The sequence below is a fragment of the Amia ocellicauda genome, chromosome 9 (genome assembly GCF_036373705.1).
Source record: "Amia ocellicauda isolate fAmiCal2 chromosome 9, fAmiCal2.hap1, whole genome shotgun sequence".
Classification (NCBI taxonomy): domain Eukaryota; kingdom Metazoa; phylum Chordata; class Actinopteri; order Amiiformes; family Amiidae; genus Amia; species Amia ocellicauda.
Genome location: NC_089858.1, coordinates 4,561,329 through 4,584,587, shown reverse-complemented (window position 1 = coordinate 4,584,587; position 23,259 = coordinate 4,561,329). Strand labels below are relative to the sequence as shown.

The 23,259-nt window shown below is 40.6% G+C and overlaps 1 protein-coding gene across 1 annotated transcript in view; it reads left to right on the top strand.

Annotated features, from left to right (window-relative positions):
• Window positions 1-23,259, top strand: part of LOC136758427 (fibrinogen C domain-containing protein 1-like) — a 122,660-nt gene that overhangs the window by 69,086 nt on the left and 30,315 nt on the right. Inside the window, exon 5 of the mRNA XM_066712762.1 lies at window positions 11,517-11,613. Within this exon, the coding sequence (XP_066568859.1) occupies window positions 11,517-11,613 (97 nt within the window). The remainder of the gene's footprint in view (window positions 1-11,516; window positions 11,614-23,259) is intronic.

Genomic DNA, 23,259 nt, shown 5'->3' with positions numbered 1-23,259 from the left:
TTAAGACAACTTCAGACAAAGGCCTCTGTTGTGATACTCAGAACTCACTGAAAAGCAAAACACACAATTTGTCAGGTGACTATTTAAACACGACCCTTTGTATTTGAAACATCTGGTATCGCTTTCATTCAGAGTCTAAATCGTATTGGACTCAGAGGTTTTCTCCATTGTGTCTTTGTTTCTATTGCCTATCCAGAAATCAATCAGAAACACAGGAGATGTATTTTAGGCTTTAGCCATCTAGGATCAACAGACAGTTGAAACTTGAAAACCTTGATCCAATCATAAATTGCTTGCCGTGTTTATCTGTTTGAGGGAAGAAAAAACAAACAAACAGTACATTTACTGTTATTAAATTGACCTTACTCTCCTCCCTATCCTTTCTGTTGCCTTGCCCTGGTCATGGAAAAACAATCACTTTATTTAATGATTCTGTGTATTAAGTTTAAAACACTCCCCAGTTCCTCGAAAGGTTCCAGCGAACTGCAGGTTGAAGGCCTATATCTTGACTCACAGAAATGCTCAATAAGCGAATCCGGGTCATTGCTTTCCCCCTGACAATACGAGGCTTGAGTGGGTGTCATGCCGCTCCCGAGAGTCACTCAGTTGTCCTGCAGTGGCTCTGCTCTCAGGGTTTAAGTGAAGGGTGTCATTCAGGTCTATTGAGCTTCACCCAGGGGGCACTGCAGCCCAGGAGGAGACATTGACCTCTGCTGCCGGAGTCTACTCCTGTCCCACCAGGAGCCCACAGCAGCCCATTCTCCATGTGTCTGACCTGGGGTTCTGCAGTCCTCGATGCTTAATGACAGCTCTCTGTCTATCTCTGGATCTTTTCTGCACTTGGTAAAGGTCACATGACAAATACATTCTCTCCCCCGGCATGGCTAGTGGGCTGTGGGTTTAGAAAAGACAGGGCATTGTCAGTGGCACAGTTCAGAGAGCTTTCCCACCCAGAAGACTTGTATTTTTTTGGTCTGCAGTTCCATCCAAAAGGCAAACTAAGAAAAGGAAACTGTAGGGGGTGGGGGGAGTATTTGTGCCTCATTGACTCACTCAGTCTGTTTTTAAACACTGCAGAACAATCAAATAGAGGAACTCATAGCAGCAGGGTTGTGTCTTCATTGCTGTGAAACTGAGCAGGATGGTGAAGCGCAGTAGTGAAACACTGCAAATACAGAGATGCACGCAGCTGTGCAGATCCCATCATTTAAACAAATAGCCAATTCTCTGGGGATTATTACTGGATACGTATAGGTGTTACAGGTTTCATATCAGATGAGCCTAAGACACCAGTTGCTGACGTCAACAGGCAAGAGCATTCACTGCACTGATCACTGGTGCATCACAAAACCAACAACTCAAAGCATTTTACCTCGACACGCATGACTGTTTAATAAGTTTTGACGACCTGTTTGACCACCCATTTAACTTTGGCGGCTGTCCACTGAACGGGTACTGTAAAGATGCATCTGTGGGGAAATCTCCTGTGCATTCCTGTAATAGCAGCGTACTGTAAACTTGGAATCATTCTCCTGCACACAACGTGGCTGAAAGCATAAAATGGACTACGCTTTGTCTCTGCAAAGGTTATTCTGAGATAGGATATATGGATGTAAAGTATTAAAAGAGTTTTCCTTTTTGAAAGACGCTTGTATTATATGGATGCGGAGGGTGGGGGGAATCCAAGCTTAAACAAGCACTTACTACCATCTTGAGCACTTTAAAATGCTCCTTCTGGCTGCATGCCAGTGAGGGAAATCTGGAATCAGGGGGGAGTTATGCTTTTAACACAGTTTGTAGTCAGTTTAAAGGCAAATACCTGAGACAGATTAGACTGCAATATTGGAAAGTAACACAGGGTAATCATGCACTGAGTAATGTGTCATTTGAAAATGGGATGAAAAACATCCGTAAAGTCAAGTCCAAGGGTTCAATCACAATGGGTGTGAGGGAATGTTTTAGATGTCATTGCATTCCAGTTAATTTAATTATTAGCAAGGCTTCAGGATCGCTAGGATAATAACACAATTGATGGTATACAAGTAATTCTACTACTACCACTACTTTACTACTATTTACTATAATAATAATAATAATAATCACCATCATCTTCATAATAATAATACAAAAAAGGAATAAAAAAAATATTCATTAAGGAAATTACTCTAAAATGGATGGTATCTGGAGTTATGATAGTATATCCAATTGGCTGGGTCAGGGTTAAGTATTTATTTCAGACTTTTTTCCTGTGTAGTGTCGAATTTATATTTGTATCTTCACTCTTATCCAACTATGTCAGACAAAGCTGGAGAGATGCGTTGTGGAAAATAAGGATATACTTTTGTATGATTTGTTGTGGTAAAAAATAAAAACTATTATAAATGTTCATTGATCCAATATATGGTAGCATACGTACTCTCTCGTTGAGTGTGCTAATGCTCTGAGGCAGTATGGCACACATTCACAGACTGCACTCCTCCTCCTCTTCACTCCTCCTCCCACTGCTGGAGATGAGACAGCAGAGAAAACTGCCAAGCAACTGATCTGGACAGCTTTCAAGAACTGGACTGAGACCATTCGGGGCTCGTGTGGGATGCGGGGGGTGAAAGGAGATGTAAGGAGAGCATCACAGTCGGGCCGACAGCTAGTGAGCTCATTATTGACACTGTACAAAACAAGGGCCCCTTGCTGGAGAAAAACAAATACTTCTCTTCACAAGAACCAAGAAAGCAAAGGTCACCTGCTTCATAGCCATACACAGTTTCTGAAAACCATAGGCTTTTAATCGATTAATATCAGACTGCAGGGCTCAGACTGACACTGCTGGAGTATTGTATTAGCTTTATTCGTCTACAGGTTGGATAACAGCTTTGATAAATGCAAAGATGCTCAAAACAGTGACACAGAAGGCAACCTTAAAGTGTTATCTTCAGTGCAGCGCATTCGAATTAAGACCCTGATTCATCTATAACCCAGTGAAGTAGGAGATTCATTTAAAATCTGACTCAGCGGGGGAATTGACAACTGTTTCTGTCTGTCACAAACAGGAACGTATCTGTTGACATTAGAAAGTAAATGAGACAACAAAGAAATAGCTCTTTATCCCAGAATTGCATGATGTCTGTTACCTTTTGTCAAGTAACTCAGATGATTTAATGAAAAGTATTTAATGAAAAAGGCGGCCATTTGTCAAAGCCAATGATAATGATGGTGATATAACGTAATCAGTGTATTTTGTATTACATACTAAGCTTTCCTTTATTTAGTTAAAGTATTTAAACACAGCATTTGTGACTTTTGTGTAAATGATAGGGCAGAATAAAGTGCTATCTATCATCACCATAACAACACAAGAAGAACATAAGAAAGTTTACAAACAAGAGGAGGCCATTCGACCATTCGATCATGCTTGTTTGCTGTCAATTAATAAATCATGTTCTGTATCTGTGGCAAAAGGACAAAATTTCAAGTAGTTACACTATTGTTGATGTCACTGCTATGTATAGATATGAGTTTTGCCACTTGAGGTGGATTTATTCACAGTTTGAGGTGGAAATCACTCGGAAAGAAGGAAGTGCGGTCTTGAGAAGTATAAAAACAGGACCAAAACAACACATGCAGAACTAACGATGCAATAATTGTATATTTTATGGTGTACCTTTTGAAAAAACATAGATATTAACTGTGTTAATTTTACTGAAAAAATCTAATTAAAATGGAAAGTTGTATGAGTCCAGTGCAGAAAATAAGTGACTGTATATATTAGTTGCTTTAATCTGCATGGGGGGTGCATTTCTTTAGAACACTGTTTATATAATGTAAATTTGAGACAGCGTATTTCTACATGATTTTAGATTTTGTTTTGAATGTTAAGTGTAACAAAAGATAAGATTAGGCTGCAACCTATCCAAAACTGGGGGGAAATGTGTTACTGTGTTTGACATGTGTGAGGTTTATGGGTTTATGTCACATCATCATGTAAAATTAGTTTGAGCTTAAGAACGACGCCAATTACAGAGGAAGGTGTGTGCTTGTAATGCCTGGCGTCCCAAGCAGTTCAGATGTTGATGATCTGTATTGCATGACTGGGAGGTCACTCAGGCTTAACAGGTAAACATGCAAAATGAAATCAACATCGGAGGAGGTCAAGTGAAAAATTGCCTTTTATTGATTAATTTCATATGGAATTATATGTGTGTGTGTGTGTGTGTGTGTGTGTGTGTGTGTACGTGTGCATGACATATCAAATAAATACATGCATATGCTGACATAAATCTGCATTGTTAGCAAATTAATTTATTTTATTCAGGCTTTTTTCCTCACCCTCAAATTTCGATGATGACTGAAGGGTATGTCTGATTATTAGGAGGAAACATTCTGAAGTTCTTCGTTTTCCTCCTGACTGAAAACAATGTTTTTACCTTACATCCTTGGGAGTCTTCCCAAATCAAAGGCAGTTAATTAAGCGATAACTAGAGGATGCGTGCAGTTTATGAAGTGGTAACCATCCTGTGAGTGATGGACCGCAGAGAAAAGGGGGAAGCCTGTTAATTAGGGTTGACCATGTACCGGCTCCGGAGCGTGGAGCCAGCTCCTGGACCCGGAGCCGAAGCGGAGCTGGACAGTTATTGTTAGTTGTGCTCCGGAGCCGGAGCGGAGCTGGAGCTGGCAGTGCTGGAGCCGGAGCGGAGCTCATCGGAGCGCTCCAGAGCCTGGAGCCGGAGCTGAGGTCATGGAGCTGCTCCACTCTTTCCCCCCTTCATTAAACTCACCCAGATATTAAGTCCAGTTTTCTTAAATTAACAAAATATGTAACTTCATAGGTAGTGTTGTGTGTTGGGGGTTATAAAATAAGACCAGTTCTCACTCCAGCTATTAGTACATAATACATTATTTTTTATTAATTGCAATTATATGACACCTTCACTTTCTCACACCTCTCACTTTCTAGAAGCGATTCTATAATCTCTGGGCGTCTCTCATAAACCACTTGCAAAAGTAGTAAAGTCCATTTGAACTCTAAAGTTTTAAGTATTTCCAAATTATTTTATTCCAACCAAATTCTTCATCTGCCTAAATGAACCTCATTTTATAGTCATCTGTTATCTGAAATGTTCTGACTAGTTTGCCCAAAAATTGGTTGCCAGGGAGTTAAAGTCACATGCTGGAGTTATGCCCCCTGCACCTTGTTTGTCACTTTTGAGAAATGTCAACCTAGAGGGGGTGCTGGCAATTAGACGACGATGGGGGGGATTGAGGGCAAATTGTACACTGATAACATTTTTAATGACATTCAATAGATTACAGTACTTAAAATAACTGGACATCTTCCAAAAATACTGGACAGGGGGAAAGTACATATTGCCAAAAGTATGTGGACACCTGTTTGTCAAACATCTCATTCCAAAATCATGGGCATTAATATGGAGTTAGTTCCCCCTTTGATGTAATAACAGCCTTCCCTCTTCTGGGAAGGCTTTCCACTAGATGTTGGAACATTGTTGAGGGGATTTCAGCCACAACAGCATTAGTGAGGTCGGGCACTGATGTTGGGCGATCAGGCCTGGCTCACAGTCGGCTTTTCCATTCATCCCAAAGGTGGGATGGGGTTGAGGTCAGGGCTCTGTGCAGGCCAGTCAAGTTCTTCCACACCAATCTCGACAAACTATTTCTGTATGGACCTCACTTTGTGCACGGGTTGTCATGCTGAAACAGGAAAGGGCCGTCCCCAAACTGTTGCCACAATTTTGGAAGTGCAAAATCACCTAGAAAGTCATCGTAGGCTGTAGCTTTAGGATTTCCCTTCAGAGGGACTAAGGGGCCGAGCCCTGAGACCATTATTCCTCCTCCAAACTTTACAGTTGGTCTACGCATTCGTGCAGATAGCGTTCTCCTGGCATCTGCCAATCAAAGATTCCTCTGTCGGACTGCCAGATGGTGAAGCGTGATTAATCAGAGATTGCATTTCCACTGCTCCCAGGTTAAATGGTGGCGAGGTTAACACCACTCCAGCCAATGCTTGGCATTGCGCACGGAGATCTTAGGCTTGTGCGGCTCCTCGGCCATGGAAACCAATTTCATGAAGCTCCTGACAAACAGTTCTTCTCCTGATGTTGCTTCCAGAGGCAGTTTGGCACTCAGAAGTGATTGTTGCAACCAAGGAAAGACTATTTTTATGCGCTATGTACTTCAGCACTCAACAGTCCCGTTCTGTGAACTTGTGTGGCCGACCACTTCATGGCTGAGCTGTTGTTGCTCCTAGATGTTTCCTCTTAACAATAACAGCACTTACAGCTCACCAGAGCAGCTCTAGCAGGGCAGAAATTTGACAAACTGACTTGTTGGAAAGGTGGCAACCTATGACGGTGCCACATTGAAAATCATTGAGCTCTCTGTAAAGTTAATTCTACTGCCAATGGTTGTCTAAGGAGATTCCCGTGTGGCTTGATTTCACAGTGGCTCTCAAAAGTATTTACCCCTCTTGGACTTTTCCACGTCATTGTGTTACAACATGAAATCAGAATGGATTTAATCAGGAGTTTTTGCCACTGATCAACACAGAAAATTTCCATAATGTCAAAGTGAAAGATATGATCTGCATTTTTTCTAAATTAATTACAAAACAGAAAATAATTGAATGCATAATTAATCACTCCTTCAGTCAATATTTGGTAGAGACACCTTTGGCAGCAATTACAGCCATGAGTCTATGTGGATACGACTCTACCAGCTTTGCACATCTGGACACAGCAATGTTTGCCCATTCGTCTTTGCACAATTGCTCAAGCTCCATCAAGTTGGATGGGGACCTTTGGTGAACAGCAATGTTCAACTCTTTCCACATATTCTCAATTGGATTGAGGTTCAGACTTTGACTGGGCCACTCCAGGACATTGACCTTTTTATTTTTAAGCCACTCCAGTGTGGCTTTGGCTGTATGTTTGGGGTCATTGCCCTGCTAGAAGATTAATCTTCTCCCAAGTCCCAGGTCTCTTGCAGACATCAGCAGGTTTTACACGATTTCTCTGTATTTTGCTGCATCCATTCTGCGTAATGCTGCCACCACCATGCTTCACGGTAGGGATGGTGTTCTCAGGATGATGTGCAGTGTTAGGCTTAGAGGCCAGAAAGCTCTATTTTGGTCTCATCAGACCTTAGAATCTTCCTCTACTTGGTCTCAGAGTCTCCCACATGCTATATACACTAATTAGAAGGGGTGTCCACATACTGTTGGTCATGTAGTGTACAAATACCAGACAGTCCACTAAAATACTGTCCGGCTGGGAACCCTAATTGCCACAGACATCTTTACAAGTTTCTACTTTTTCATGTTTGAATGGTTAAACAGATGTTTGTTATTAATATTTTGGTTTTGTTAAACAGTTATTTACATAAAATAAGTAAAAAAGGAATCATTATTTATAACGTTCGCATCCTAGTTTGCACTGTTTTTTGTGGCTCCGGAGCCGGAGCTGGTTAAAAGCAGCTGGAGCTGGAGCAGCAGTGTGGAGCTGCACCGGAGCCGCTCTGGAGCTGGAGCTGGAGCTGGAGCAGGGGATCTCCATCAGCTCTGGAGCCAGCCTGGAGCTGGAGCTGAACCTCTGGAGCCACTCTGGAGCTGGAGCCAGCAAACCCAGAGCACTGCCAACCCTACTGTTAATGTCCGCCCTGCCATCGTGTTCACTTGCTGCTACAGGAGTCGAGTCTTTGGGAAAATATAGATTTCTTTGCTTGATCCATAAATCATAACATATCTGTGTGTACGGCACAATCCCCAAGCATAACATCATCTTGAAACATCAATCGAATCATGTGTAACTTTGGGAACAGGCGCTTTGTGTATGCAACTCCTTTGTGGCATCTTATTGAATCCAAATGAGCTGGCGTTATTGCTGAATGTCATCCTTTGGAATCAACTTGAATCTATAGATTTGTCCTTGTCATATCCAGGCCTTGTAGCACAGCTGTTAAACATGAAATTGCTTATGGCCTGCATTCACAATATGAAAGATAAAGCAGAGCTGCTGTGGAAGAGGGACAACTAATACTGGAGCAACTGAAAATGACTTGAAGGAAGGCGAGAAAAAAAAATATTTGTGTGTGTGTTTAACTTCTCTAATAACATCTTTTATATTTTTGTTTACCCAGCATATGAACCTGTAATAGTCAGCGATTTTTTGCTCGCAAGTTATTATCGTAGCACACAGCCAATACGAATAACTCTGACAATTTGCTTCCATTGATATGCTACCGATTGAAAAGTGTGCAGTTGAAGAAAGGGGCAGTTTGAAATATTAAAAGGATTTTGAACAAGAAAAATATATTTTCCTAATTCGCAAGTCCTGCCGTTTTGATGTTCGGGGGATGTTTACAGCTACATTAATGAATTATTTACATAATCTGTAAAGCGTATGAATATTTTTAATTACCTGCCTAATACTCTGGGTGCAGTAACAATTTATCAGCCTGCAATCTCCGAATGGTGACTCATAATGCATTGAGAGAGATTATTTTGAATTATTTAAGCGTCTCTGGTAGCCCAGGAGTTCGGGAAACAGGGGGTGGGGGTTGGCTGAGGAATTTTATTTCAAGAGTCGCACAAGATTCATTAACATTGAATGATACCCGTGCGGAATGAACATGTTTTATTAAACGTGTGATTGTGTTTTCAAAGATTATACGTCAGTGGTTTGAGACTTCCCAACTAAATATAACTCGTCTTAAACCTTGTCTGCTGAGAGGATGAGGGAGTGTCACCAATAACACGCAGATCTTTCAGACCTACAGACCTATTAAGGCAGTCGCACTGGGAACAGACTGGTATTTTGGTCTTTGTTGTTAAAAATAAACATTTTAAAGGACTAGCAGGGTAAGTATACACTCACCTAAAGGATTATTAGGAACACCATACTAATACTGTGTTTGACCCCCTTTCGCCTTCAGAACTGCCTTAATTCTACGTGGCATTGATTCAACAAGGTGCTGAAAGCATTCTTTAGAAATGTTGGCCCATATTGATAGGATAGCATCTTGCAGTTGATGGAGATTTGTGGGATGCACATCCAGGGCACGAAGCTCCCGTTCCACCACATCCCAAAGATGCTCTATTGGGTTGAGATCTGGTGACTGTGGGGGCCAGTTTAGTACAGTGAACTCATTGTCATGTTCAAGAAACCAATTTGAAATGATTCGACCTTTGTGACATGGTGCATTATCCTGCTGGAAGTAGCCATCAGAGGATGGGTACATGGTGGTCATAAAGGGATGGACATGGTCAGAAACAATGCTCAGGTAGGCCGTGGCATTTAAACGATGCCCAATTGGCACTAAGAGGCCTAAAGTGTGCCAAGAAAACATCCCCCACACCATTACACCACCACCACCAGCCTGCACAGTGGTAACAAGGCATGATGGATCCATGTTCTCATTCTGTTTACGCCAAATTCTGACTCTACCATCTGAATGTCTCAACAGAAATCGAGACTCATCAGACCAGGCAACATTTTTCAAGTCTTCAACTGTCCAATTTTGGTGAGCTTGTGCAAATTGTAGCCTCTTTTTCCTATTTGTAGTGGAGATGAGTGGTACCCGGTGGGGTCTTCTGCTGTTGTAGCCCATCCGCCTCAAGGTTGTACGTGTTGTGGCTTCACAAATGCTTTGCTGCATACCTCGGTTGTAACTTAAATCACCTTTCTTTCCCATTCAGACATTCAGTTTGGAGTTCAGGAGATTGTCTTGACCAGGACCACACCCCTAAATGCATTGAAGCAACTGCCATGTGATTGGTTGGTTAGATAATTGCATTAATGAGAAATTGAACAGGTGTTCCTAATAATCCTTTAGGTGAGTGTATTAAGACTCATTGGAAATACCGGCCTTTGGCTCATTCAAGGAAATCTGAGAAAGTGTTTCCCCCTGAACTTTTAATTGCGTTCTCAAAGTGGCCTTTTTTCTTTTACCTGGAAAGATGAGATTAATCTCTGCCCCTTGTGGTCCCTGAATCAGGCAGACAGGTTGATTAAAATAAGAAACTTCTGATCACTTAAAGGCATTCGCAAATGTGTAGGAACAGAAGTGGGCATTTCAAATGACAGTGAATGGGTTTTGCTAGGAATGTGTGAATGTACGGATACTTGCCTCAAAACCCCCAGCCGTGTCTGTTCAGAACTAAAGACTGCACATGTCTTGTACTGAGCCTAATTTAGCCACCCCTCCCCAAGCCTGTTTGTCAAAGGCACACTGGGAGCCACCCAAGGCAGAGCAACATCTGCTGCCCGTAGCTGTGAAGAGAGTCGTGTACGTCTTAATCTGAATGGGTGGCGAGTCATGCGGTGGCTTGTGTTTTGAAGAGCGATTGATCCACTGCGCTGTGCTTAATCTCCTGTAAAGGGATCGGGGCTCAGTAAGTGGCTTAATCTCGCTTCTAATTCTGTCCATGCAGAGCTGCCTAAGAACATAAGTCTCCTCAGCCAAGTTTTTCCCGGGTTAAGAGATTGTCTTCTCCTGAGCCCTGCGGTATTAAAATGAGTAACTCTAACACATTTGCAATAATGTGGATACCAAAAAGCGCCGGGCTCACAATGGACCGGACTCGTGAATAGGTAAAGCATCGTATATAACCCCTCAGAATGGACTTTATTAAGTGATCCAAAAGAGGTTTTAGGAATTAATTTGCAAATCATGACTGTCACGTATCTTGCTCAGCCTCTGATGTGGATGCTGAAGTCTGTATTTGTATTACCTTAGGTGGGACTTTTGGGGGTGAAAACAAAATAAATTCACTTCAGATTTGCTGTTCTTGTATGAATCTGATTCTTAGTGAGAGACTGTGATCACTGTGTAACAGGACATGTCACCATCTGTGTTTTCTCTCTTCAAATCAAAGCCGATCACTGCTTCTGGTTGACGAGGAGGGAAAGAATGCTTCTTTAAAATGTTGACTATAAACTACTTCGAGATAATATTATCAATGATCAACTCTCAGACGAGGGGTTCACATACAAGTTAATTTCTACTTAAATGCACTCATAATCAAAAACTATTTTGCATTTCATTTGGTATTTACATATATTAAAATAGAGGTATTTGTATTCAGATTTTTAATAAGGGGAGGGTGTAAAAATAGTTCAGATTTGCAAATGCTATATTCACCAGATGAGACTACTATCAATTGAAATGCATTTTTAGCACTTTCCACTTAAATGCATCTGACCCCACGTCTGTTAGTCAAAGATGCACCTCCTTTTCTCCCTTTGAGTAAAGACACATGTTGTAATTTGAACCTAAATGTTCAAGCTCTGTGTGGTGTCCTTGTTTGTAGTAGTATGGTGATTCCCATTCCACCTAGCATTATGTATTTAATGTCACCCTTTCACCAATTTAACTTTTTTCAGAGACCTAAAGGAGATACTCATTCAGTAAGATGTGTAATCCCTGCTGAACTATGGCTGTTAAGAACTGGAGAGGATCACTGCTCTGAATCTGACCCTTTTGTTTTATATGTTTGTACCTTTTAGGTGTTTCAGCGTCGTGAGGACGGCTCTGTGAATTTCTTCAGAGGCTGGGATGCCTACAGAGAAGGTTTTGGGAAGATAACTGGGGAACATTGGTTAGGTAGGTACTGTACACACAACTCACTTTCACAAAATTCTACACATCGATATTCAAGTTAGCGGGAGTGATATCACAAGTAAGGGATATTACCTCTTCTAAATGTGTTAAAATTAACGTTATAAAATTATGGTAGTCTTGAACAAGTGAAGTATTCCTGCTACATGGTTGAAATTGTAAACTGTAGTTTTTGGTAATTCTTTGTGCTGTCATTGTTTAATGAAATGAGGTGATAAACGCTGATTGCAACTCCTGCTTTCACTGTTCGAAAGGTGGCAGAATCAGGAGTCACTATTAACATGACGTCCCCAAAGTCTTACGAATAAAACAAAGTCTTGCGGACTCTTTACTGTAAACTACGGCAACCGATACACAACCTGGAGGACGAGGAGGCGAGGGCCAGGGGACACAGCGGCGTTATGGTTTAGTCAGAGTAACACAAACAGGGCTGTATAACTAATACACACATTTCCTCACTGGTAGCCTAGGTTGGACTCGCGCTGGTCATTCAAAAGCAGATTCAAAGGAGGTCAAATACGGACAAATAAATAAATGAGACAATGGGGTTTCGGGTTTCTGGATGGGCTTCACAGCGGGAGCGAGGGTTACAGGGAGTGGTCGGCAGGGTCGCTACTGAAAAGACAATAGGTTAAATAAGGTAAGCACAGGTGTCATGGGCAGTGATCATGGTCGAGCGTATTGCGGCAGCTTTGTTTTATTATCCGAGTGTCGACAGAGTGTGATTGCAATCACATGACCCACGACCCACAGGGCAGTCCGTCACAAACACTTATGTGTGCATAGATACAAAAATGGCAAAGTTGCTGTCATTATTTTGGCTTGTAGACATTCACTGAAACTACATACACATGAACGTGAAGGGCAAATATATTTTAAGAAATCCGTAAATCAGAGCCCCCCTGTTTTGGAGTCACTGCCTCATTCCTCGCCTTGATTTTTTGCTTTTCTCGCTCTTTGTTTGATGCTTTTGTCAGCCAATTTTGATTGCTTCTGCAAGCCGAGCATTACACAGTGTGTGATCCTGTGACTTGAAAGACACCTGAAAATTACATTTCCAGGGCTGAGAATGAATAAGTGTTAAATTGAGATGTTGTATTTCTCGATCACTAACTAAAAATGTTTTCCCACCTGCAAGTTGTTTATTTTCTTTATTGCTGTGTCGGCATGAGCATTTCAATTACAGTATTGATTTTTTTTCTCCCTGGTATAATTCTTATACCGTATTTAAATGTGAAATACGCCTGTTCTAAGTAGGAGAGGAGGCTATAATGTAAGGAACTTTGATCCAGCAGGAATTTTATACAAAAGTCAGGTTCTGCATCCAGGGAACAGATTCATTTTGCAGATAAGCAGGTCATTTCTGTCAATCAGGTCATTAAGATGTCCTCTGCCACCAAAATTGTATCATCCTTGCTGCGCTCTGGGACCAAAATCCACCACTGTTAACTGAATAGAGGACTTGCTAAGCTGATCAAAATGCATTTAGAGATTGATAGTTTAGATAGGCCTATACAAGGCCCAAGGCTGCCCAACCCCTAGGGAATAGTATATCTACCTATCCATAAATGAAAACCATCAGCCATCCTGTAGGGATTTCCACCAAGCGCTGCTGTAGTGAGTGCCTTAGCGTAGGAAGAAAAGTTGGCAGAACATTGCGGTGGCAGAGAAAACTAAAGAGGTACGTCGAGTTACGGCATTTGAAACACATTTTCCCTCGGCAGTAGACTCAGGAAAGGAGACATGAAATTGCAGGGTTCATCCATTTCATTGTCTGTGACTGTCTACAATTTCAGCCACATAATTGAGCTCTTAACACAATGAAAACTAAAATAAAATCTAAATCGGGTGCGTCCTTCAGCCGAGTGTGATTCATGGAGAGAAATCTCTGTATGTCTCTACCAAAAGCAATTGTATCGGGTTCTGTCATTAAAGGAGGATGATGCATATGCATGACAGGACACAATCCAATTGCTTTTGGTAAGGAGATACAGAGATTTTGAGGCCTGACACCATAGATCACTGCAGAACTGACTGAGAGGTTCTGACAGAAGAACCTGTCTAAGGTGACGGCCACACACATCCGAAGAAGACCTGCAAACATTTGTATTGATTCAACAAGGAACTGTTTCACCCAGTGGTAGAGCCAGATAATCCCCAAAAACATGGTCAAATAATACATTTGTAACCTCTCTCTAGAACATAAGAAAGTTTACAGATGAGAGGAGGCCATTCGACCCATTGTGCTTGTTTGGTGTCCATTAATCATTAATCATTAAGTGATCCAAGGATCCTATCCTGTCTATTTTTGAATGTTCCCAAATTGTCTCTTCAGCCACATTGCTGGGGAGTTTGTTCAGATTGTGACGCCTCTCTGTGTGAAGAAATGTCTCCTGTTTTCTGTCTTGAATGCCTTGAAGCCCAATTTCCATTAGTGTCCCCGGGTGCGTGTGTCCCTGCTGATCTGGAAAAGCTCCTCTGGTTTGATGTGGTCGATGCCCTTCATGATTTTGAAGACTTGGATCCACGTAGTCTCCTCTGTTCCAGGGTGAAAAGGTTCAGTTCCCCAGACTCTCAGTAGGACATTCCCTTCAGACCTGGAATAAGTCTGGTTGCTTTAGATCAGCGGTGGCCAACAGGGCCTACAGGTTTTTGTTTAATCGAGATCATTAACTGCTTAATTGAGCATACTATGGATATTAATTAGACACAATGTACCTGTCTTTGAGGTATCCAGTGATATAGACAGACCTGGAAAAGATGGAGAATTGCGGCTCTCCAGGAACAGGGTTCTGCACTAATGAGTCATTTTCTCCTCATTTCTTTCCGCTGAGATTCATCAACACAATCTCTCCAATCTTTACTTACATAATACATAATTATAAGGAATCTTTGTCTTCTGGCAGGCTGCAACAAAATGATTGACGGTGGTGCAGGCAGGGGTGGAGGTAGTCCTAAACAGGGAAACTATATAATTGTATATTGGATATTGTGTCTGATATTAGAACTGAAGTTTTTTAAATATCCCGCTGATATACATCATTTTATTTTAAAGTATTTAATACATTTTTTACAGTTACAGTTTTTAGGTTATTTTCAGCACCTTGGCTATTATATGATTGAGTTACACTGGCCTTTAACAACAGCACTAGTGGTAATGTTCATAGAACTGTAAGATTATGTTATCTGACATTCGATTAAATATAAAAAAATAAACTGCATGATCAGTAAAATATCTGAAATTCAAATCTCTAATTTGTGCATTGCTTTAGTGAGGCTTGTGCAACCTTAAATGCCTAAAACATAGAGTGACTTATTCTCAGTTTCTCTCTCACTACACATATGGACATGTCACCAAGAAAAAGAGTCATGGCTTCACAGGCTACTTGTAAAGGAAATTGTAAAGAATAACATAGCGTTGGGGAACTTTACACAGATTAAATAAGGTATTTTCCCATAAAACTCAAAATTTTAATAAGGATTCTAATTTAAGAAAGAAAAAAAAGTGCTTCAACTCTTATTGCTTTGTCTGTGCATGCAATTCGTAAAGATACTTCTGTCAGCTGTTAGGCAGCTTTGCATTTTTTTTAGTTGATAAATTCAAATATTTTAAACTAAATGTGGAAAATCCATTCTAAGGCATTATTGTATTCCTTATGGTGGAGAATGAAAATGTACACACCTTTTTCAGAATCTCGAGTTTCCAAAGTTCTGTCCTTTTTCAGAAACACAAGAAGGCCATATTCCTGCCACAAATTCACTGTATCACTGTTGATACTCTTTTCTAAATATATAGTCTCTGAAACCTGGTGGATGACACAAAGAAGTATGTTTGGAATACCAAGAAGAGATGGGAGAAGAAATTAATTGATCCGAGAACAAACAGAAAGATCATCGAAAGAGTGAAAATGTTAAAATGGCAGTTGGCCAGACACTTTGCAAGAAGAACAGATGAAAAATGGACAAAGGGCGCTATCGAATTGATCCCCAAGAGGTAGAAAAAGAGAACATAAAAGATGGGAAGATGAAAAAATAAACTCTGCAGTTGTGACATCGAAAGGGAAGGCAAGTGGAAACATCTTGGGGAGGCCTTCATCCAGCAATGGGTTGATATAGATGACGATGATTATGGCGATATATATACACATATATATTTTACAATAATAATAAAATCATGTTTTGAAGATATTAAATGTTGCATCTTTGAGGGGTCTGATGTCCCAATATGAAGTTAAACCCTAATTATGGACTGTAACATTGAGTTTTTCAGAACAGAGTAGGAAATAAATCAGAATTTTGAATTTTAAACTCAAAGACAGACCACAGAATGGAAGGAATACCGTGGATTGCACATGTATGACTTGAGAAAAAAAATGCCATGAGCAAAGGTATCTGTGAGCTCTTTTCTCAGAAACCTCTGCATGTATTCAACGTGACCATTTTTAGTACTGTGATCAGCACACACTCTTTCTGGGCAACCACCTTTGTTAGCTATTGCCGTCAATGCAGCCATTCATTGCGATGCCATGTGGCTTTGTTTGTCATACAAATCAATATACCAAATAACATTTGGACCTCAACTGCGGTGTTACTGTCTTCGCAAACGGTGAGCTCGCCTGAGTTGTACAACCTGTGGCTCAATTACATCTAGAATCGGTCTTATCATATCCTGTATCACAATAAACCCTCTTTGAATTGCACGTAGATGTAACCACCATTTCACCATTACTTTTTGTATTAACATCATCACTTGAATTGTGTTTTCTCCTGTAAAGTTTTCGGCAAACTCTCTTTGAAGTTCTGTAAACTTATAATAACACCATGACCATGTGCTAACCTTGCCAATATCTCCTTTTTACTAAACGCAAGTCTAAAGTAGAATCTTACAAGATCTGCGATTTGAGGCATTTTGCAGATTTTGAGGCACAATGCATCCGCCTCACTTTTGCATTTGATGGAGCTGTATCATTGCAGTTTGCAATTCCAAGTTTTAAAGTCGAAAGTTTGAGTTTCGGAGTCAAAATTTGAAGTTTAAAAGTTGACATTCTGAGTTTTTATATTTCACATGGCCCCAGGGCTCTTCCATAGACTTATTCATGTGGTTGCACATAATGACAATAACTCTGAATGTTGTGTCAAATTATCATTTTTATGTTTTTTCTGACACATTTGTCCAAGGCATCTCAAATATCCAAGTCACTTGATGCCAAGTTTTTGCATTGTAGTGTTATTTAAGACTAAATAAAGATTTCAATGCCACATAGTGCAATCAGGTGGAAAAAAGGTGACACCCCGCACAGTCACTATAACAAATGGGCACAATGCAATAGATTAAAAAAAAAGAAAAATGTTTCTTTATTTCATATGCTTCAACTTTTGCGTTTTATTTATTGTTTTTTGATAGAGGCCCAGGCAATCTTTAAAACAAATCACAAGTACTTTGCAGAAGATGGTTCCTTCTACTCAATGCAAACCCACTATGAAGCTCTAGGTCTTTCCTTTGCAGTTGTTGGGCAGAAGGGTTAATTGATCTGGGTTTTGGTTAGTTTTCTTTCATTATTCAAAACACTATTGCATATTGTTGTAGACCTCCGAACACAAAGGGACTGTAGCCTTTTGTAGGCACATCAAGGCTTTCCTTGTCAATAGGAATGTAAATACATTGTAACACCTAGACACAAAAGCCAAGGCTATAGTAGCTGAGAACCTAGGAAATAATTTACATTAGCGGCAGCCAATAGAAATACAAAGTAAAATAACTGTTAAAAGAATACGAATCCTACATAATAAAATATAGGCTACATTTGTTACAATATTATTTCTCCAAATGCAGCCAGGCTTTCAGACCCCTTTCAAAAGACATGAATACTGTATAATGCATTTGAAATCGAAGACAGTTTCCTGGAGAAAAGAGAATGGTTTTCCTTCTCTTCCTATTTCCACAAATGTTTTCTTGTTCTTCAAAGTAAACTGTATAATGTATGTTTGGTTCTCCAATAAGAAAACTTTAAGTACCCCTACATACAGCTCTGGAAAAAAATGAGACCACTGCAAAATTATCAGTTTCTCTGGTTTTACTATTTATAGGTATGTGTTTGGGTAAAATTTTAGTTTTTTCCAATAAACTACTGACAACATTTCTCCCATATTCCAAATAAAAATATTGTCATTTAGAGCATTTATTTGCAGAAACTGGTCAAAATTACAAAAAAGATGCAGTGTTGTCAGACCTCGAATAATGCAAAGAAAATAAGTTCATATTCATTTTTAAACAACACGATACTAATGTTTTAACTTAGGAAGAGTTCAGAAATCAATATTTGGTGGAATAACCCTGATTTTCAATCACAGCTTTCATGTGTCTTGACATGCTCTCCACCTGTCTTTCACATTGTTGGGTGACTTTATGCCACTCCTGGTGCACAAATTCAAGCAGCTCGGCTTTGTTTGATGGCTTGTGACCATCCATCTTCCTCTTGATCACATTCCAGAGGTTTTCAATGGGGTTCAGGTCTGGAGATTGGGCTGGCCATGACAGGGTCTTGATCTGGTGGTCCTCCATCCACACCTTGATTGACCTGGCTGTGTGGCATGGAGCATTGCCCTGCTGGAAAAACCAATCATCAGAGTTGGGGAACATTGTCAGAGCAGAAGGAAGCAAGTTTTCTTACAGCCGCCGTTTGCCATTCTTTCTGTAGGTCACTTGATGTCATCCTACGGTTGTTGAGTGACAGTCGAATGAGTTGGCAGTGGAGAGTCGTTTTCACCCTCTGCCGGTCTGTAGCATTGTTGTCCCCAATGCCTGCTGCTTGACCTTGTTCTTATGAACCGCCGTCTTTGAAATTTTAAGGATGGAAGCAACCAGACACTCACTATATCCCTCTGCCAGTAAAGCCAGAATTGAACCCTTCTTTTCCTCACTAAAAACTTTCCTTTTCAACTCTTTTGGCATGGTCAATAGTTATTTTTTCATTCCAATTACTTTTGAGGTACTACTAGCACTGTTTTTGCCATCCAGATGGTCCTATTGCAAGAGCACAGTGATGACCAGAGCAGTGGTTTTTATACTTTTCCTCCTTAAATAAGATGTGATCACCTAATCAGTACCTCATTCAGTAGAATGAGCTGTGCTTGTGTTGGAATTCAACAGACATTGGAATGGAATGGCTGCCATACATGTAGAGATGCTGATTTGAGAAGAAATTGCAATGGTCTCTTAATTTTTTCCAGAGCTGTATATATACACAAAAAACACAGACACACATATATCAAGCTGTAGGCATTCAGGGTAATGTAAGTAGATGGATTATGAACTGGTTTATGTATAGGAAACAGAGGGTGTCGATTAGAGGAGTTGCTTCTAACTGGAGTGAGGTTGTTAGTGGAGTTCCACAGGGATCAGTACTAGGGCCTTTGCTTTTTCTAATCTATATTAATGATCTGGACAAACTTGTCAAATTTGCATATGATACTAAAATAGGTGGCTCAGCAGGTAACAAAAATGTTCACTATAATGACACTATGGGAGGAATAGAACTAGATGAAGTAACGCATGAGAAAGACCTAGGAGTCTACATGGACTCCTCACTTTCTCCATCCAAACAATGTGGGGAAGCAATAAAAAAAGGCAAACACAATGTTAGGGTATATTGTCAAAAGTGTAGAATTGAGAACAAGGGCAGTGATGTTCAGACTGTACAATGCACTAGTTAGAGCTCATCTGGATACTGTGGACAGTTCTGGGCTCCACACTTCAAGAAAGATATCGCTGCTCTAGAGGCAGTTCAGAGGAGAGCAACCAGACTTATTCCAGGTCTGAAGGGAATGTCCAACTGAGAGACTGAGGGACCTCTACCTTTTCACCCTGGAACAGAGGAGACTACGTTGGGACTTGATTCAAGTCTTCAACATCATGAAAGGCATTGACCACATCAAACCAGAGGAGCTTTTCCAGATCAGCAGGGACACACGCACCCGGGGACACAAATGGAAATTGGGCTTCAAGGCATTCAAGACAGAAAACAGGAGACACTTCTTCACACAGAGAGTTGTCACAATCTAAACAAACTCCCCAGAGATGTAGCTGAATCTGAAAATTTGGGAACATTTAAAAATACACTGGATATGATCCTTGGATCACTTAGTTATTAATGGACACCAAACGAGCACAATGGGTCGAATGGCCTCCTATCGCTTGTACACTTTCTTATGTTCTATATGTTCTATATCACCACAAATAATGTACAGGGACTCCTAGGAGGTACAACCAATAAATGCCTCTGCCCAGAGTACAGGATGTGTCCTATAGTGCCAGCCAGTCTCCAGTCCCAGCTGTACAGTTGCCAAGATAGCCAAGGAGGTAGGGTACACTTGTTGGATTGTCGTACCGGGTGGGTGGGGAGGAATAATCCTCAGTTCTCTGGACCCCACAACTCCTGTGGCTGCTGCCAAACCAAGCTAAGAGCAGATGAGAGCAGGTGACTTTGACCACATGGGTTTCTGAGGCGCTTTGTGTCATCCCTTCCAAAGATACAGAGTCATTGTGGTGAAAATGTAAGGCTTATTACAAATTAATAGTAATAAAATAGATTGAAGAAGTTCCTGATCTTGATCGGTGTCATTCTCCCGCATCACCTTGAGAATCACAAGTCTGCGAAGTTCTCACAGTGAGAGGTGTCTTTTAACACCTTCACAGGCTACAGTCGGGGCAGCATGTCAGCAGAAACTCAGCTAATACTATTGACCACTTCCCATTATCTGTTAGTCCTACAAGTCAATATCAGAGGTGATCAATTATTGCCCGTTACAGACAGGAGGAGGGAACACTGGAAATCAATTAGATACTGTCCTCTGTTGTGTTTTGTTTTCCTATCATATGCAAAAGGCCAGCTCAATGCACTTCACAGACCTGGGAAAGGTTCCTGCTGTAGTGATTTGAATGCAAAGCCGATTGTGCTGTGGATAATCGTATCAATATGTCATAAGAAAAATGCTAATAATTGTAATCTCAGAGGAAGGTATACCTCCTCATATGAAATTCTCACATATAAATTAATTCATGACATGGATGCAAGCCTTGCATTGTGTTATATTATATTGATCTGCATTTCTAATGTGATTGTGCCTAATTATCCCAAGAAGTTTCATACGGGAGATGGAAAGAATTATCTAGGACATAACTGCCTGGCTCCTTGTGAACTACTGGCTCATTAAAAACACATGAATCTACAAAAGGAGAAGGGGATTCTGTACATTTTAGTGCTAAATCAAAAAAGGCATTCAACAAGCCCATATACTAAACATATGGCAAGGCATATGGGAGACATGAGCTTTAGTTTGATATCTCATGCATATCTTTTTTTTTTGTAATGTACTTGAGCATATTGTAGATTATGGTTAAATCGTGTTCTCTAAAGATGTCTCAAAATACAGTTTTAAAGAATGTCCACTTGGCAAAGCTGCACAGTTCCCACACAAGATAAAAACCCTGTGTAAAGTCAAGCTGGGGATGTTTTTTTGTTGTTGCCCCAAGTCTTTGGTAAAGGAAGGTTGTTAAAACACGTGTATCTTTAAATACTGCAGCTTCGGATTCCTAATATTTTCCGAAGCTTCCTCCTTTGTTCCCACCTTGTCACTGAATCAGTAAATCCTTACAGAGCTTGCATAATTCATTTGAAAAATTAAAGCCGCACACTACACACATGAAACGAATGCACAGTAGCACACCTCAGGTTAAATCAGGAGCTCAACTCCTAAAACAAAGGATCTTGCCCGAGATTCAGACTGCGGTGCTCAGGAGTGTTCAGGTCGGGTTGTGTTGTCGTGCCACATATTGTATGATTTACCCGTGTGAACAACTGAGAGGGAAGCATCACGCATTGGCTGAGAATGCATTGTTAAAACAGATGGTGTTTCCACAGTCAAGTACATTACTGCCCTACGAAGGCTTAATGAAAGTGCGCAGAGTGGAAAATGATAGTGATAGCGCGCAATTACCATTGTAAACTCTCTGAAGAGTAAATTACGATCTTTAATATAAAATTGCAAATTCAGTTTTGACTCCATGAGGTTTAGTTGTAATAAAAATGCTTCTTATTCACCACTCAATAAAAATTATCTGAGCTCTTATTCACCTATTACTTTGCATGTCTGAGGATCGCTGACCTTGGTTCTTGCACAAACTGTACGAACCCTACTTCCATAGACAAGGCCCCCCCAATTTTTGGAGAACGATAAATCGTCCCCCTCAATAATGTATGCCTGAGAGGACGCATACCCCCAATATTGACAGCGTCCCACCCAGGTTCTGAAATGAAACCTACGCCCCTGCCGACTGCTGCCTGCAAAGACGTTTTTTTTGGGAAACGCTTTCTTTGTACGGGGAACAATTTCCACCATTGAGCCCTTCCTATTGCAATATCCGGTTTTCCTGTGCGTCCGAGGGGAGGGTGAGGAAAAAACGACACAATATAATGAAAGAAAACATTCTTTATTTCCTCTATATCAGTAGGGTTCTTCTTCTTATGAATAAAATAACGTATGCTGTATATTAAGATGTATGTAGTTCTTTGGTCATTCAAAACTACAATGAAATGTGACCTTTAAATAAGTCTAAAAACCAGATGCATTCACCCCTTCAAGAGAGAGCACAGTTCACGTGTGGCATAACCCTGAATGACTTTGAGGCCCACTTGCACAAATTATATCGCTACCTGATCACTGCCTGCATGCATTAAGGACCTCCCCATTTCTATAACTACTATCATCCTTTAATTGAAAACGGTCATAGGCTTGCAATTTGTCCTTCAGGGCACCTTCTCAGCCACAGACTCTCCCAAGCATTGTCATTTAAATATAAATATATATATATTCTTATACATTTTCAGCTGCTTTGGTTAGTATAAGCTGAGCTAAGCAGTTTTGTCCTTGATGTGTGCCGTTTCTTTGGACTGACTAGGGCATCGTTTCAATTTTAGTTCTCCCATCGAAGGAAGAAAAGCGCCTTTATAATGTAGAGCGGCCTGTCTGACGTACTGTTTAATCTGAGCTTCGCAGAGGGCCCCCTTCCCAACGCCATCTCACACTTCCTGCGCAGACACATCAGACGTTCACTACAGACGTGCAGAATAAATGAGAATTCGTTTGCGTGTTAAGACATCCCATCAGAATCCTTCTTGTGATGAAAAGCTAATTGTGCATGCAGAAACATCTCTCATAGGTGTCACTAAAAATAACAAGATCAACTAATGTCGTTCTACACGTTTGACTGACTTCTTTAATGTACTCTCTTTGCGTCATTTTTTTCCGGTATGATGTATAGCTCTGCTGCGCCATTTTATGTAACGATCTTGCATTCGATATTGGCACCAAAAGCAGTGTGTTGTCTCCTGATTTGATATGCTTACAATACTTATTGCAAGCCAACATGGCATTGCTTGCAGCCTTTAAAGAGATGCATATATCCTGTTTCACTAAAAGACTCGTCATTTGGCTGAAATAAGACCGAAAGTCCACTGTGTTCAAAGGTGAATGTAGACTTGAAATACTGTTGAAATACCACTTAAAAATATGTGGAATATCGTTTGTACCATACCAGAAAACCATCGCCCTTGTTCTTTAAAAGGAGTAAAT